At 41.6% G+C, this 18,438-nt stretch overlaps 2 protein-coding genes across 3 annotated transcripts in view; one reads left to right on the forward strand and one right to left on the reverse strand.

Moving 5' to 3' along the window:
- The window catches only part of LOC102294256 (ICOS ligand), a 19,025-nt gene extending 14,040 nt beyond the window's left edge, over window positions 1-4,985 (forward strand). Inside the window, exons 2-5 of the mRNA XM_014334735.2 lie at window positions 1,247-1,624; window positions 2,214-2,510; window positions 3,098-3,172; window positions 4,276-4,985. Of these exons, the coding sequence (XP_014190221.1) occupies window positions 1,247-1,624; window positions 2,214-2,510; window positions 3,098-3,172; window positions 4,276-4,304 (779 nt within the window). The 3' untranslated portion in view covers window positions 4,305-4,985. The remainder of the gene's footprint in view (window positions 1-1,246; window positions 1,625-2,213; window positions 2,511-3,097; window positions 3,173-4,275) is intronic.
- A 4,661-nt stretch (window positions 4,986-9,646) lies between these two features.
- LOC102312946 (ICOS ligand) lies at window positions 9,647-15,538 on the reverse strand. 2 transcript variants are annotated; one of them, XM_042221800.1, is made up of 6 exons: window positions 15,350-15,532; window positions 14,716-15,251; window positions 13,158-13,520; window positions 12,787-13,077; window positions 12,423-12,524; window positions 9,647-12,169 (listed from the first exon to the last, which is right to left on the reverse strand). In XM_042221800.1, exons 2-6 carry the CDS (start codon window positions 14,744-14,746, stop codon window positions 12,072-12,074), a joined length of 885 nt encoding a protein of 294 aa, XP_042077734.1. In that variant the 5' UTR covers window positions 14,747-15,251; window positions 15,350-15,532; the 3' UTR covers window positions 9,647-12,071. The 2 variants fall into 2 exon arrangements, with proteins under 2 accessions (XP_042077734.1, XP_005951698.1); XM_005951636.3 differs by lacking the exon at window positions 14,716-15,251 and having other exon boundaries at window positions 15,350-15,538.
- Between the last annotated feature and the right edge of the window lie 2,900 nt (window positions 15,539-18,438).

Raw genomic sequence — 18,438 nt, forward strand, 5'->3', positions numbered from 1 at the left:
TATCTATAATTCAGTGTAGTAGCTGTAACTGACGGACTATAATCTTAAGTAATGGTTGTAAACCCAGGCAAAAAAATCATAAACAGATTTAATCAGAAACCCTGCAGTGAAATCAGACAGCAGGTATGTAACAGGTAACAGGTTACGCCTCACTGAAACAGTGAGTCAGGCTATTCACAAACACCTGACGTGTGATACAAACTCACACACAACAACACTCAAACACCAAAATAAGGGACTTTAGTTAAAAGAAAGAGAAATGAGGTTTCAGACTAAACAAAATAACTATATTAAATAAATGTCCGTGTCAGTTCCTTTGCAAACACTTTGAATAATCACAATCACTTAAGGAAAGACTGTCTCAGTATCTCAGACAGCAGAATACTCTCACACTGTTTTACTGCAACCACAAAGCAAAGGATGAGAAGCGACAGCGACCAAACTCCCACAGAGGAAGTCAACATCTGGGCTGGTCTGTGCTCACCCAGGAGAAAACCTCCCCTGGCCCTGTACTCCAGGGAGCACACTCAGTCCATTCACTCAATGACGCTTTTAAACTCATTTCAACTTTTCATGACTTACAACATCAGCACACGTTACCATAGTAACACACAGCTACAGGTGGTACCTGTGCTAACACTGCTAGCCACTAACATGCTGTTATTAGTAATACAATAATACACTGACAGAAACAGTTTGAAACAAATGCATTTGAAATAATTAATCTCAAAGTATTCATCACCTTCAAACCGAGCTCTGAATTCACCAACAGGAACGTATTCTTCAGTACTCTTACAGTTCTCACCTGCTCGTTTGCTGTACATCTGTTGGGTTTCTCTCCACATCTCGCGTAGTTGCTCTCTACGAGGTCAACTTCACACCCCGCCCCACAATTCCCTGGTTGGTGCAAAATTGAATAACAACCAATACCAGTGAACAAACTTCAGACTGACAGTCTGCTGCTCAGCCAGGATGGCAGCAGACTGCACGTCAGCGAACATTTTAGACTGTTCTCTCATTCTTTCAGTCACTTGTGGTCTGGGCGACATTTCAATAAACAGGAAAAGACTGGAAAAGCTTAAATGTACAAAGTCAGTTTCCATCATGTTAGCAGTGAACATTAAAGGCCTTTTCGACTCTGCTTGAGCCTCATGGGGTCAGGTGAACTTTGACCTGTGCCTGTTTTTGATGAATGCGCTGAATTTGCTCATTTGGAATGAATGAATCGTTTTGTCTTTCGTCACAGTTCTCCTTGCACCTCTGCTGCTGCCAGCCTGGTGCCAAACCATCAATGGAAGCATTGGAGAGACGCTCCTTTGGCCGTGCATGCACAAACTTACTAAGAGGTTTGTCCGTGAGCAAACTTACATCTACTGGCAGGGGATGGACGGCAGCAGCAACCCCACTGTGGCCCACGTCTATGTGAAGGGAGAAGAAGACTTTCTTTATCAAAGCTCATCCTTTCAGAACAGGACTGCAATCTTCCTTTCTCAATTAGAGGATGGAAATTTCTCTCTCCTGATTAGAAACCTGATGCTGGACCACGATGGGACCTTCATTGAAGTTGTTTTTATTTCAGATGACTCAAAGGAGAATATCTGTCAGAAGACCCTGCATGTAGCAGGTCTGTATACTTCTCTCTGCAAAACAAAAGCTGATTAACGTTCCTTTTTTCCTCCTCAGCACAACCAGCTAAAGTAAAATCTTAGATACTCTTGTTCAGGTTTGGACCTCTGTAGAAAAATCTGTGTGAGTTTCTAAAAATAACAACATGAAAAAATAATAAGTTAGAGCTAAAAACTAAAGTGTAATCTGATCTCTAGACTCACTGATATCCTTCTTCCTCACCATCAATTTGGACTCACACAGGTGTAAAATTCCAGGTGGAGGCAGGTGGGGTGAACAGTGCACGCTGCATCATGTTACATTATGTTGAAATCATAAATTGACCCACAAATAATCAAAAAGGTACAAAATTGACCAGAAATGAAGAGAATGACGTGTCTTATACTGTTTCCTGTGAAAGGACCAGACCGGGTTTGGATGCTTGGATGTTTTTGTGAACTACAGACGTCTGTGGGTCCTCAGCCTGTGACGACCCACAGAAGCCGTTAACTCCTGTGGGTCATCACAGGCTGATAAATTAATCACATGCTCAAACACATTTGTACAGTCCAAAACATCCTGCTAAACTGCTTGTGACTTGTTTCCAGCGGTCTTCCAGGAACCAAACATCGAGCTAAGCCAGGCCTCAGCAACCTGCAGCACGGCGGGGGGCTATCCTGAACCTGAGGTGACGTGGCTCTCCACAGACGACCAGGGGAATGAAACCATCCTGGAGCCACTGGAAGTAAAGACTGATAATAACACCAGGAATGGAACATTCAGCGTCTTCAGCAAAGCCAACATCAGCGGATTAAAAACTGTAACGTGCAGAATTTGTAATCCCACCTCGGGCGAATGTCGGACAACAACTAAAGATGTCTCACGTGCCGGGACTTTTATTACAGGTACTTAAAAGCCAGTAATATCTCACTGTTAAAGTCACAAGGACCACGAAACACCAGCTCAGGTCACAGAGTGTAACTGCCAAACTTTATTTATTCTTATTGTACATTTTTATTAGATATAATAAACTTTACATTCATGTTAGATCTGATCTAATACCAGCTTGTGTAATGATGGAACCAGGGGTGTCCAACTCCAGGCCTCGAGGGCCGGTGTCCTGCAGGTTTTAGACGTGTCCAACGCAGCTGATTCAAATGGCTAAATGACCTCCTCAACATGTCCTGAAGTTCTCCAGAGGCCTGGTGAAGAACTACTCATGTGATTGAGGTGTGTCGACCCAGGGTGAGATCTAAAACCTGCAGGACACCGGCCCTCGAGGCCTGGAGTTGGACACCCCTGATGTAGACTCACTAACAATAACACCGATGTTCTCCTGTAGGGCATCAGGATAATCTGATCAAATGTTTCTAGAAGGCTCAGTCATCTTTGTTTCTTCTGCTGTGTCCTCGGAGCAGAACAAGCCTCTGCACACCGACAGACGTGATCAGTAAAACTAACACCACGCTCTTTTTATTGTGTTTTTTTAAAGGTGGCATCGCTGTCATCGTCATCATTACCGTCATCGTGGCGATTATCAGCATCGCTCTTTGTGTGTTCTGTCAATGTGAGTGATGATTGATATAAATGCTTCTGTGCTGAGTCAGTATTGTCTGAGTTACAGCCGAGTACAAAGACAGAAAACAGGAGTCACATCTGCAGGTTTCACTACGTTCTTAAAAAGCTTTTAGCTTCTGTGTTTTAGGTGAAAGTTTGCAGTCTGTCCGTACGTACTGCTCTGCTGCTCAGATCACTGGGCTCCTGACTGCAGCGCTGATGGTGTAACAGTCACCCAAGAGCAAGGCACCAGGAATCAGAGGCAGTATTTTAACCCTTTAACATCCACCAGGGTAGTGGTGCTTCATCTAGGGTGGGGGTTATTCAGCTTCCACCTCTTTTTACTGAACCTTTGCCTGTGTGCAGCAGGTTTCACAGAAAAACGTCTGATGTCCAGAATGGACGAGGCTTTAGTTGAAAAGTAAGATCCTCTAGTTTCTACAAGTCACATGTGGTTAAAACTAAACCCGGCTGTCGACAGCTTAGCTGTGACCTGCTGAGAGGTGGACTGGAGTTGTTTCCTTGGATTAGACAGAGGGGCAAGTCCAGGAAAGAGTCTGAGAGTTCATACATGAAGAACCTAAATGCTAATACACAAGCAGCCATTTCAACAAGTTTGCAGGTCCTGAAAAGAAAAAGACGCTTTTTCAAAGCTCTGTGTCCACAGCTTGAGTCAGCACAGTTAAGATTGGTTACTAGCTGTTATGAGCTGGTACTAGCTATTCACAGTGCAGCAACTAAAGCTAATTTGACAGTAGGGAGCAGGGACACAGGCAGAGTGCACCAGTGCAATCCAGTTTTATTTGTATTGCATCACAAAAGCAGTTGCCTCAGAGCAGCTGCTGGAGTACCTGAGAGATTCTGGGAGAGAGAAGATGTGGAAGGTAGACGCACCTGTTCAGGTCCAACAGTCTGTCACACAAAGTGTTAGGAAACAGTAAAAGTGTTTGTGAGCCTGAATGTGACACTGGTTGAGAGAACTTTCCTACCTTCTGCTTTCAGACACAATCAAATTCTCCCATAAACACAGTTTGTTGGATGTTTAGGAAAATGTTGGTCTTCAGTGTTCAAATCTCTTCTTTCCTGTTAATGAAAAACTTTCTTTTGTTGAAGTAAATGGAAGAAGAACCTCCACAGGATGAAGGTCTTTCTGTTTGACTGTGGACGTTAGAGGAACTCACATTTTTGGACATGAACACCAACGTGAACGCGGATGCTGGAGCCTTATTTTTTTATTTATCGTCTCTTATTGACAGTATGACATCTTAATGAACACTGACAGGTCCGGCTCCACACTGAGCAGGACGCCGGGTCCTTCTGAATCAGCTGACTCTCTTTTTACCATAACTTTAGAGGAGTAATAAGAGAAGCCACGCAACACTTTACTTCATGCTATAAATTTTTAAAGTGGCAGATTGCAGCCGACTTGTTTTCTGTCAGGAGTCGTTGGGAGAATGGAGCAGGAAGCATGATCAGGAGGAGGAAGGACCGCCCACCGTGCGCTCGGCTGTTTGTTTGGACTGAAACAGGAAGTGATCGGGTTTTGGAAGCGGTCTGCTGGGACTGAGTAATAAAGACTGGACTGCGCAGTGACCAACATCCATGTTATGACTGTTTCTGCAGGACACGTCCTTTTCTAAAGTCCGCCCTTTACCCAGAGTTTATGACTGACATCTTCTTATTACAGCCAGAAGAAAGTCGGCCCGTCTAATGCTGTGCTTCCCGTATTAGTCATTAGCAGTGTTGGACAAGTTACTTTGAAAAAATAATTAATTATAGTTACTAGTTACTTCTTCAAAAAAGTAACTGACTTAGTAACTGAGTTACCAGATTCTAAAAGTAATTAATTACTTGAAAAGTAACTATTGTGTTACTTTAAAAAAACGTTTAACCCTCTGGGGTCCAGGGTATATTGTCCATTTTTAACTACTTTTGATGTTTCCTCCACATTTCACTTTAAAAACTGTTTATTTGTCTTGTTTGGTCTCATTCTTTTCAGCACAACCTCACGTGTCTGAATCTACAGTCATGTTTTCTTTTGACATACTGTATTAACACAATTGATCTAAAATCAGACAACAAACATAAAATTTGAGTAAAAGTTATATTTTTTACTGTAACAACCACAAACATGTTTAATGAATCATATTTCATAACTTTAAATGCAAATATAAATTGTCAATTTTAAAATCATGCACAAGTTTTGCAAACAACAAAGTTATTTGCAGCCATTTACCTTTTACCCTTTTTTAATAACCATTTCAAACTGTTTACAGAACAATCAGCTGTTCTTCAATAAGATGCCACAAATTATTTGTGCCACTGCAAATATTTCTGTCCACTATAAAGGAAACATCACAGCCTGATACCTGCAGGTCTGACAGCAGCAGGTGTGTCGCTGCTGTTTCTACCTGGAGACAGCAGTCGCCTCATTGTTCTGACACACAACACAACACTACACACAACACACTAACTACACAAGACAACACACTAACTACACAAGACAACACACTAACTACACAAGACAACACATAACTACACAAGACAACACACTAACTACACAAGACACACACTAACTACACAAGACAACACACTAACTACACAAGACAACACACTAACTACACAAGACAACACACTAACTACACAAGACAACACACACTACACAAGACAACACATTAACTACACAAGACAACACACTAACTACACAAGACAACACACTAACTACACAAGACAACACACTAACTACACAAGACAACACACTAACTACACAAGACAACACATTAACTACACAAGACAACACACTAACTACACAAGACAACACACACAAGACAACACATTAACTACACAAGACAACACACTAACTACACAAGACAACACACTAACTACACAAGACAACACATTAACTACACAAGACAACACATTAACTACACAAGACACACACATTAACTACACAAGACACACACTAACTACACAAGACAACACACTAATAACTACACAAGACAACACACTAACTACACAAGACAACACACTAACTACACAAGACAACACATAACTACACAAGACAACACACTAACTACACAAGACAACACACTAACTACACAAGACAACACACTAACTACACAAGACAACACACTAACTACACAAGACAGCACACTAACTACACAAGACAACACACTAACTACACAAGACAACACATTAACTACACAAGACAACACTAACTACACAAGACACACACTAACTACACAAGACAACACATTAACTACACAAGACAACACATTAACTACACAAGACAACACACTAACTACACAAGACAACACACTAACTACACAAGACAACACATTAACTACACAAGACAACACACTAACTACACAAGACAACACACTAACTACACAAGACAACACACTAACTACACAAGACAACACACTAACTACACAAGACAACACACTAACTACACAAGACACACACTAACTACACAAGACAACACACTAACTACACAAGACAACACACTAACTACACAAGACAACACATTAACTACACAAGACAGCACACTAACTACACAAGACAACACACTAACTACACAAGACAACACACTAACTACACAAGACACACACTAACTACACAAGACAACACACTAACTACACAAGACAACACACTAACTACACAAGACAACACATAACTACACAAGACAGACACACTAACTACACAAGACAACACACTAACTACACAAGACACACACTAACTACACAAGACAACACACTAACTACACAAGACACACATAACTACACAAGACAACACACTAACTACACAAGACAACACATTAACTACACAAGACAACACATTAACTACACAAGACAACACATTAACTACACAAGACAACACATTAACTACACAAGACAGCACACTAACTACACAAGACAGCACACTAACTACACAAGACAGCACACTAACTACACAAGACAGCACACTAACTACACAAGACAGCACACTAACTACACAAGACAGCACACTAACTACACAAGACAGCACACTAACTACACAAGACAACACATCTAACTACACAAGACAACACATTAACTACACAAGACAGACACATTAACTACACAAGACAGCACATTAACTACACAAGACACACTAACTACACAAGACAGCACACTAACTACACAAGACAGCACACTAACTACACAAGACAGCACACTAACTACACAAGACAGCACACTAACTACACAAGACAGCACACTAACTACACAAGACAGCACACTAACTACACAAGACAGCACACTAACTACACAAGACACACACTAACTACACAAGACAACACTAACTACACAAGACAACACACTAACTACACAAGACAACACACTAACTACACAAGACAACACACTAACTACACAAGACAACACACTAACTACACAAGACAACACACTAACTACACAAGACAACACACTAACTACACAAGACAACACATTAACTACACAAGACAACACACTAACTACTACACAGGGAGCGCAGCTGCTTAAAGCTGCAGCGCCCAGATGACTTACAGCTACTTCCTGCAACTGATATAAGATGCAGTAAACTGAACACAGCTTCAACCGCCTGTTTGTTGAAAAATAGTAACGGACCGCATTTTCTTGTTAGTAACTGTAACGGTGTTGTAACGATAGGGATAGTAATTAGTTGATACGTCGTTACTAAAAAAAGTAACGCCGTTACTTGTAATGCTGTTTATTCCCATCACTGAGTCATTTACAGGTATTTTTCTGTATTCTTCAACTATGCAATGCATTGTGGGAGCAAGAACCCGAAAAGGAGGGCAAAATAAGACGCAAGAGCAGACATTAGACTTTTTTAAGGCTTCATTCTGGTTTTGACTCTGAGTTGGAGAAGCTGCCTTCACAATTTCTGTGGTAAATATCAAAACTTTAGATTTTTTTTATTAGATAATGTTTTTCAAAACACTCAGTGATTTTGTTTAGAAAGAATTGTTAATTTATTTGTTAAATGGTGTCCACTGTATCCAGATAAGTCAGGAATATGTTGCTGACTTACTTTGAAAAGAGTCGTTATTTAGGTTTAACATGACATAAACTTTCCATTTTAGTTAATTATCTTTCGCTATGATACTCGGTTTGGCTCCAGTGGCTGGAGCAGTTTTTAAACCACTGGTCTGTAGGCCCTGGGACCATAATGGTCCTTTAGTTTTCAGGTACAAGCCATTTGCACTGTGTTGAATAGAATATAGCCAAATTCTCTAAAAAAAAGTTTGGCATAATTTCATTTCAAAATTCAAGTCTGACTTCCTTAAATTAGCTTCAGTGGCTAAGCTAACGATACACATCCTCTTAGAGCCCTAGGGACCATTTTTGGTCCCCATTGACTTCCATTATAAACGCTATTTTTCACTGCAGAATTATTACCGTTAATGTCTTGGTGATTACTTATGTGTCCGTTTCGTTTTGGTCTATGAGCCTTAGAGTTGTAATTTTTTTATTTGTCCACCGGGTGGCGCCCTTGCTCCACATTTGATCCCTGCTGGAAAACAGCGGGCTGCTTGGACAGACCTGCGGAAAATGAAGCCTCATTTCCGGCGTGCAGCAGCGGCTTCGCCCGCTGATCGGGCGGGACCATTTTTTGGTCCCTAGGACCATGAGAGGGTGCATTTATCTTTTTTAGTCAACAGGAAATGACGTATTTGTTGTCACGTGGTATCGGACGTGTGGGCTGGAAAAAGCAGTCCCCGGTGATCGTGCCCCGGTGATCGTCGCGACTTACCCCGGCAACATGCACCTATTTCGGCCTAGAGGAGGAGCATTTGCCGCCTGGAGACCATTTTCTGGTCCTGAAAAAAAAAATAAAAGGCAATCGAAATGACTGTTGGTGCCAATCTTTAGTCCATCTAAAGGCCTAATTATAATAACAAACAAATATTACTTCAAATGTTTTTTTTGGAAAATATTTAGTTTTTTGTTTTTTGGGGCTAAAAACAGGGCACTCATGTAATAAAACTGGGATTTAAAGGGTTAAAACAACGAAAATATAATTAAAACTTTATATGAATATTTCAGGGAGAAGTAGTTTTAAAAGACTGACCAATTTAAATTGGAAAAAAATATGAATATATAATCTTTTTATTGCACTTTTGGGGCGGGACCATTTATGGTCCCCAGGGCTCTAAAGGGGTGCATTTTTAAAGGGCCAGACAGGGGTTTTAAGTCTGAGGTCATTTGCTGTTTCTCCATCCAAACTCCGCTTCTGGTCCCAACATCAAACGATCACTGAGAGTTAAAAACTGTCTAAATTCTTTCATCTTTAATGAAATGATCAGTGTAACAATTACATACAACTACAATTACATACAACTACAAATACAATTACAACAATATTCTTTTATTGTCACGACTGTATTTGAAGCTATTTTTATGTTTGTATGATACCTGATTTATATGGAATATGGCTGAAGTAAACTAAAGCCTAAAATACTTAGTCAGTCATTTGTTTAATAGTAATTTAACATATATAATTCACATATAAAACTATGAATTGTAATTTTAAATGGTTTAAAAGCAGGTAGAGCCACGGTCGCCCCATAACTGGGAAAAGTGAAAACTTCATGGTTCTACTGATGTATAGAGAGGAAGAAATAATTTTAGGACTATAATAACTTCCATAATAATACTTATGCTCCACGGTTGCTTTTACTGTACACTTTAAAGGGTTTCAGGCAAAGTTACACAAACTCTCGTTTTAGCCTCAGACTATCCTGGCTGGTGCTAGCAAATGCTAATGTTAGCCTCTGATTTAGGCTGCTAAAGTACAGACTTTTAGCTAGCTGACCAGGATAGACTAATTTGGTGGTTAACAGACTGAAGTCCAACTTTTGTTGAAAGTTTACCCACATGGAAAAGATAAATATAACTCTTATAAAGTTTGTATCTGTCCTGTGTGAAACTTGTATGAAAAGCATACAAGAGTGAAAACAGATATAAGACCCCTTGAAAAATTATATAAATGAAACTTGTGTGTTTTGGATACTAAAACAATAAATGAAAGTAATGAGAAAGTGGCCACTTTCATGAGTAAATCATGTAAGTTTTTACTGTTTCTTTTCCATGTGGGTTATGTAGTGCTGAGCGTGTCATTTCTGGTATTGTGGGATATTTTTGTGACCTCGTTGAGCTAATGTGGTTAAATCATAACTATATCTTGATTGAAGCATAATATAAGCGCTGTGCTGGTGTGCAGGGCTGTGATATGCCTTATGGGGATGCTGCTAAAATATATAATTGTCTATATCACACTTTTAGCCTAATAATGAGCAGAGATATTTGCATGTCTTCCTTCAGATCCTTAGAGATTATTTGAGAAGTGGATCATCAGCTTTTACTAAATGAAACACCTTTTACCTGTAAGCCTGGTTTAGTAACCTGTCCTAATAAATTTGTGTTGTATTTCTTATAAGGGGCAAAGTGGTGTCAGCCCTGCGCTGAGAGGGCTGTGCTCATCCATCCGCCCTGTTCTAACAAAGACACGTTTCAGGAACACCTGTAGTTCCCTTTTATTCATATAGCATCAGTGAACAAACACACGTGTTACTGTAAGGTGAAGACCCCACAGAGTTAATGCAGGACAAACGTTCACTCGGATTCATTGATGAAGTGAATGCAGGACTACATGTGTGTCCTTCTCATGAGTGGACACACATGGATGTGAACCACGCGTGTTTGGCTGAGCCAAACAACCGCAGCAGTGATTCGAACCTAAAGTACTCTGGATACTGTTACTGTACAAATACTATTACATGTTTGTTGGTCAGGTGTCCTGTAGGAAGAAAACACGTGAATGTGCATGAACGCGTTTACATGAGGACAAAGTGACTTCAAGGGAAATACAAATCTTCACATTTTGATGTCTGTCAGTTATTTTGTTCATGAATCGGCTGTTTAGTCGTTCTAGGATGAGATGGATGCTGTCATCATATTTTAGGATAGTTTTTAAGGTGAAGAGAGTAAAAGAATATTTCACTTTAAACGTGCCGATGTTGTTGTGGACTAAGCTCAGATAATTATAGGTTGTAACTGCATAGTATGGTTAAGGATATAAACATTAAGTCTAAGCTCTTCCTCTCCTGTCCGTCTTTCTGATCTTTCTCCATCTCTGAGTGAACGTAGCTCTCACCTTTAGCTTTAGCACACACTGTGAGACACACTGTGAGACACACTGTGAGACACACTGTGAGACACACTGTGTGTTTGCTGATGTTTGTTGAGCCGATAGAAACGTTGGAGAAACATCCTTGATGCTCTTTCCTCTTCTGTAGAAACTAGAAGCTGACGACATACGTACGCCCGCTTTAACCCAGAGTATAAACACTATAAATGATACCGTTGAACCAAAAGTAATGAGTCTGTTTTGAAAAGTCAAGGAGTAGAAAGTAGTGTTAACATGTAGGCAGTAAAAAGTTGTCAGAAAATACTGAAGTCCAGATACCTTCTACGTAAGTACAGTAACAAGATCCTTCAGTTTATCTTCACAGAGGGAGAAATGTTAAAGCTCAGAAATCTGTTTCAAGCAAGAATTACAAATACTGAGCATAACGAGGTACAGCCCATCATGTGAAGTTCTAAATTAAATAATGCCACAGAGATGAAGCTGGTCTTTAGAGTCTTGGTCTCACTCTGAATCTTAATGCAGGCTTCATCTGTGGTCATCCTGCCTCGATGGCAGAAGAGCTGACCTCAGAGCTGTGCTTCTCCTGAGCTTTCTCTTTGGCTGTCTGCCCCTGAATGGAAGGACAACGTTCCTGCATTGAGGTACAGCAGAGCAGCAGTGTTTGGTTTAACACACGTATCCCCGACAAAGTCCTGCCAGTACTGGTCAGCCCGTGTGCAGCGCCACCTTCCTGTACAGCACTAGCACACACCTCCATTCTCTGCTAGCAAAGCACCGTTGGAAAGATAAGCAGCTGACGGCTCAGGGCTGTCTGGCCTCCGTTGTCTCTGTTGGTGATCTAGAGCAAAAGAAAAATGTGTCAGTCACAAACCAGGACAGCAGGGGGCGCTCGCCAACTTTTGTTCAGTGTTAATGATGCTGCTGTGACACTAAGAGCACTCTGGCTAACGTGTGCGCAACAGTTTTTGTAATAAATTAAAATTTTGATGTTTACATATTAATATCAGCTGTCCATAATTATTGTTCGACACGAAATCAGATAATTGTATCTGCTAAAACTGTAAAAGAACAACATTCAGAAGCTTACTTACATTTCTTGTAGCCAAAGGCTGCGAGTACTATCAGTACTACAAGTACGATGGCTACTATAAATACTCCAATCCCAGCCGTTTCAGCCACAGGCAGACCTTCAACTGTAAATAAGCAGATTATGTTGCATTTGTGGGTGATGCACAAAGTTATTGTGACTGCATGGATCATGAATGTAGTGGAAATGTAGTATAAATGTAAAGTCATAAATAGTAGCTTCAGTTTATTTGGTGTGTAAGTAAGTTAGCTGTGATGTGACAGTAATGGACAACAAATAAAACTGCAGCTGATCAGCAGCTCTGCTCATTTCAGCAATGCAAGTTGTCAGCTGGATGCTGATTAATGGTGATGTAACCCTCTGTGTACCTGCAGGCAGGGCTGCAGTTGCTCCCACAGTCTTGTTAGAAGTTGGGTTGTAAACGTTGCAGGTCACCGTCTTTGACCCCGTGATGTTGGCTGTGCTGATGACGCTGTAGGTGCCGTCTTCCTCCTTGTGGATCTGCAGGGTCAGAACATCAGGTGGTTCCAGTGCACGTTCATGTCCTTCGTGGTCGGTGGAAATCCATGCCAGTTCAGGTTCAGGAAAGCCCCCCTGTGTTATGCAAGTTGCTGTCATCTTCTTTTGGTTGATCTCGATGTTTGGCTCCTTAAAATTAGCTGTAAATATTGTAAATATGTATTAATGACATATATAAGATAACAAGTTTGATGTGCTGTAAAATGACGCAGATACCAACCTGCTACATGAACCATGGTTTGGCAGAGTTTGTCCTTGATTTCTCTTGCGTGGTTGAAAACGACTTTAAGGGACTTCAGGTTGTCTTCATGCATCAGCGGATCGATGATAAGGGACAAGTTTCCAGATCGTAACTGATCAGGAAAGATTTTGGTTCTGTTTTTAAATGGCAAGCTTTGATGTTCCAAATCCTCCTTTCCATTCCTGTAATAGTGGAGCATTTCAGTATTGTTTTGGTTCTGCCAATAAATGCTGACTTTCTGTGGATCAAACTGTTTGCTGAGTGTGCACTGCCAGAGTAATGGCTCTCCTCTGGTTCCATTAGTTTCAGAGGAAGCTGCCACCAGTGGGAACCCATAGAGAGCTGCAACGAAACAGACAAAGGTTCAGTCAGAACGAACAGGAAACCATAACCGCCATTCATCATAGTCGCTCCTTTGGCAGTCTGAAATCATGCAACCTGTCAGCCGTCCAACTATTAATGAAAATTATAACAAAGTTTTCAAAACAAACGTGGTAATAGTGGGACAATACAGAGGCAACAAGGCGCTAACGATGTGGAAACAATACGTTAATTTCTAAAGCACCAACCCAGTAAGACACTGTATGACCAGCGAGCTCAGATGAGCATGTTCTGTTGACATCTTTGTAACTGGATAAAAACCAGAAACTGAAGGTAATGATGTGTGCACAAATACTTATGAGGCAACACCAGTTAGTAATGGTGCACTAATGTACGTGTAACAACACAGGGGTGTAATTTCCAATAATCAGACCCAGCCAATACCCCCCCCCCCAATAAAATTATGAATTATCTTGCATGAGTAGGCTATTGAATTTATTTACTCATTTCAGTTATTATCATCAAAATAGTTGCATGTTTAATCATCCGGGAATTTACCCAGATTTATTTATTTATTTAGACAGACATCTTACCCCCCACCCAATGCTCAGCACAAAGTTACACCCATGTACAACACAACAAACCTGTTCATAACATGGTAACAGCCATGAATAATAGTTTTCATTTAACAATTTTGTGGAAAGATTCAGAAATCATAGTATAATGAACAGCAGTACACGGAGAACTGCAGTATATCAGTAACGTGTTTTATGATTATTTCATTTTCATGATTTTATTAACTCTAACAAACGTAATAGATCACAGTGTGAGCAGTTTGTCACATTCAATAAATTTCATTGAACAAAAAATGAATGAATGTTTGTTTGATTGGTTAACTGTATCTTTAAGAAGCAGGCGCCGCGCTTTAATACATCTGTAGTTCCCACTATCACACACAGCATAGTGCTGTGGAAACGTCACAGCTTCCTCTCGTACTGACACACAGAACAACCAACCAAACAAAGTTATAATTTAATTATTTAATAATAAATAAATAATTATTAATAACCACGTTTTTTTAAGCTACAGCCTGTTAGCAGCAGCTAGCTCCAGGCCACTGAAAGGTCGCAAGCAGAATGGCTGAATTATCACCTCACTGCTTCACGCTGACGGATTTATGAAAGTAAAAGTGCAATAAAGTCAAAATCAGACCTACCAAAGAAGAAATAAAAGCTTTTCTTTGCCATCGTGAACGAAAACCCACTGGTTTGTCTCAACACGGCTGCCTGCCTGGCCACACTTGATGCCTATGACGTTTCTGCCACTACGTTTACATCACGCTTGCTCCGCCCTCTCAGGGCGGGCCTGATGCAAAACTTCGACTGCTGGGATTTTGTGGTCAGACACCATCTCCAGCTATGAGACAGATGTCGACTCTGATCTGCTTCATTTCTCTTTCATTAAACCTGTCAGCGCTCTGAAAGAGGTGTAGGTGTTGTTATAAGGCTGTTATTAACCCGTAATTACATTTGTCAGATTTCACCAACAGATTATTTTTTTCACTTGAAAATGTCAAAGAATACTTTAGATCTTTAGGTTCAATAACTAAATCACTGAAAAAGCAGCTTAGGTGTGTGTGTGTGTATGTTGGGATGCCAGGTTGGTGGTAATGCTCCCTCTGTGGGTTTCCTGTCAACGTTTTGTTGCTCTATTACTGCCTGACTTGAAGTTCTTTCTTTTGTAAATAAAAACCTGAGAGACAAAACTCTGTATTAATAAAAGTTTGCTGTTCCTCCAACCGTCTGTAGTACAAGCTGTTAAAGAGCAAGAACAAGAGGGACTCTGCCTACCTGCTGCAGTAAGTCTGTCCTCTTTGATGGGTAAAGCTGACGTAGCTCCTCTAATATTTTCTGTTGTTCTTAAATTCAAGTTTACATGAACTGCACGAGTTAATCACACAGTGTAGAAACTGCTGTGCTTCTGTTTCAGTCGCTCCCTATAAGAGGAAGTGTTGCAGCCACTCCTTCATGCAAACAATGTGAACAGACTGGTACGTCAACTTTGTGTGTTTAATTTAAAAAAGAAAAGGTGCCTTATTCTCTGCATGTTTAAGTCAGTCTGAGGTGACTTGTTTGCCTTGCAGCAGTTTGAAGGCTTCTCTAGAATGAGAAGACGGGTTCAGCACGGGTTGGGGAGGGGGGCACCGTGTCATCAGACTGAACCAAAGCCAGGGTCTAACTGGTTAACTGGACTGTGGTTGGTCAGTGTTGCTTGGTGATGGAGCAGAGAAATTAAAACGATGCTTTAAGGAGTTCGTGAACTCAGAGCGAGGGGGAATTCAGATATTACAGTGAGGGAAAAATTCACTTCCTCCTGCTAAATTTGTAAGTTTGTTCACTTCCAAAGAAACGAACAGTCTCTAATTTTAGTGTATGTTTTATTTGAATAAGACAAAATAACATGACAGCTCTTTGGTCTTTCCCGAGGGACTGTACTGGGTCCTGTTGTTGTTGTTGTTGAAGTGTGGCTGGCAGCTGCAAGGCTGCAGCCAAGTGCGTTGGAGTGTACAGCAACTGGAAATAAAGACATGTATTCTGAATGTGTTACAATGTGGTTGGGTCCAACATGCATCTACAGTGGTGCTGATAGCCAGGAGTGTGGCGTGGTGGAACCAACACGGGGCCAGCCAGTGGGACCAGCTGCAGGACCGGTCTAAGCACCGGATGCAGCTAATAGAAAGTCTGTCAGCTCCCCATGGAAGTGGCCGGTCTCTACGGTGAGGCCTGCATCGACACTGCCTACCTGTGCACCCATACCCACTCCTCCAGTGGGAGCAGGTAGTGGCCGGCAGGTTCCTGTTCCCAGAGGAGGGCGGCTGTGGTCGGGTCCGTCATGCTTCTGTACAGCCTTCCTGAAAGCTTTCTGACAATAATAGGAGGCAAAAAGAGTTCTGACAGTCTTTTCTTCTGGATCAGGTCATTTTGCTGTGTGTGTGTTTGTGCATGTGTGTGTGTCTGTGTGTTAAAGTGTGCAGTGAGTGAGTTTGTGTCTATAAGCATTTAAAATGAAGAAAAACGTATCAGCGTTTGTAACAGCAGTCTGGCGAGGAAGGAGCGGCTAGCCGGTCCAGCGGGCATGTGGTGTGGAGGTTAGCCGGATAACACGGAGCCAGTCGGTTAAATCCAATAACAGACCTTTATTCGCCGTCAGCAACATTACACTTTATAAGCCAGGTCTCCTCGGCTGTACTCGTCCGAACCTACACGTGCGGGGATTCGTACCGCCAGCGCCAGCTTGTCACAACAGTAAGTAAGGTGTTTTCTTGGAGCATGGAACATGAGCAGCATGGAATGGCTGCCGCTAACAACTCACACACCCACTAGGAGACCCCCATAGCTACTACAATAGTTGGGCAACCCCCCCTAGTGGTGCTATAACCCAAAAGGTTTGTTACACGTTATGAAGTTTGCCCTGTGCTTTGATGCTGCTGAAAACAAACGTTATGATCAGGGATGTCAAACATTAGGTTCGGGGCCAGAATTGGTCCGACAAAGACTCCGATCTGTCCCGCTGGACGGATTTGGGAAATATGATGCTGGACAAAGAGTTTTGTACTTACATATCAAACAAATCTTACATCTCTTCTAATAATAATGATAATAATAATAATACAATTTATTTAATAAATCGCCTTTCAAAACACTCAAGGACACTGTACACAATCAATAACAACAACAAACATAACAATTTACAAAATAATAAGGATAAAACGTTGAGCAAATAAATGAAAGTATCAGGATGGAAAAATGTATGTGGAATAGACTAATGTGAACAGGTGAGTTTTGAGTCTGGACTTAAAAAGAGGGAGGGAAGTGATGTTTCTTATCTCAGAAGGAAGAGAGTTCGAAAGACGGGGGGCAGAGCAGCAGAAAGCCACGGTGGCTAGCTGGGGGGAAGGGATGGTGATCTGAACCAGGTCAATGAGGTATAAAGGCGAGATATGGATAGCCTTGAATGACATCGGTGGTGTCAGACTGAACAACAGTGTTAGCCGCCCTGGGCAGGCCGGCTAAAACACTGTGGTCAGCAGTCCTGTCGAAGCTCCGTGGGGAATGACGAGAGGTGGAGCAAAAGGATTGTATTGGTTTAGAGTTGTCATGATGAAACGTCTTGATGCTCAATCAGCCAAGTAAGTAAATCTCCAAAAGTTGATTCTGTTCATCTGGACGTTTTCAGCGGGAGAAACGTTTTGTCACTCATCCAGGTGACGTCTTCAGACTCAGCTGACTGCAGGTCTCAATCTTATCAACAGGACATTTGCATAATGACTGAAACCAGCCCACTGAAGGAACAATGGGCTGGGAGGTCAGTTCCTTCATCATAATTATGCAAATGAGTCCCATTCACAGAGAGTTGGGGAATGGCTGCAATCACAGCATGTAAGATGGTGACAGATGGACCCTTAGGCCCCTCCTCAATTCAGAGATGGTCTTTCCCTTTTCACGTAAATGGCCTCCTTGACTCCGCCCTCAAACCAGCGTTCCTCCCTGTCCAGGATGTTACATCCTCATCATTGAAAGAGTGTCCAGTGGCCTGTAGGTGTGAATAGACTGCAGAGTCCTGGCCTGACGAGGTGGCTCTTCTGGGTTGTGCCGTCCTCTTAGCCAGAGGTTGTTTGGTTTCCCCAACGTATAAATCCTGGTAATCCTCCTGCACTTACCAGCGTACACTCTGTTACTCTGTTTGTGTCGGGGACCCGATCCTTGGGGTGGACCAGTTTTTGGCGCAGCGTGTTTTGGGGTTTAAAAGCCACAGAGACCCGGTGTTTAGAAAAAATGCGTCTCAGCTGCTCCGATACTCCTGACACGTACGGGATCACTACAGGTTTTTGCTTGGGCAGCGGTTGTCCTTCTCTCCTGGATCGGCTGGAGCTTTCTTT

The sequence above is a fragment of the Haplochromis burtoni genome, unplaced genomic scaffold, assembly GCF_018398535.1.
Source record: "Haplochromis burtoni strain Fernald_Lab_line unplaced genomic scaffold, NCSU_Asbu1 Contig_74, whole genome shotgun sequence".
NCBI lineage: Eukaryota > Metazoa > Chordata > Actinopteri > Cichliformes > Cichlidae > Haplochromis > Haplochromis burtoni.

Bases quoted from the DNA above. Each gene is read 5' to 3' on its own strand.
- LOC102312946 (XM_042221800.1), bottom strand. From the start codon at position 14,746: ATGGCAAAGAAAAGCTTTTATTTCTTCTTTG. The intron at 13,078-13,157 runs GTTGGTATCTGC...CAATATTTACAG, and splicing joins AACCATGGTTCATGTAGCAG to CTAATTTTAAGGAGCCAAAC. The intron at 12,525-12,786 runs GTACACAGAGGG...GCTTATTTACAG, and splicing joins AACTGCAGCCCTGCCTGCAG to TTGAAGGTCTGCCTGTGGCT.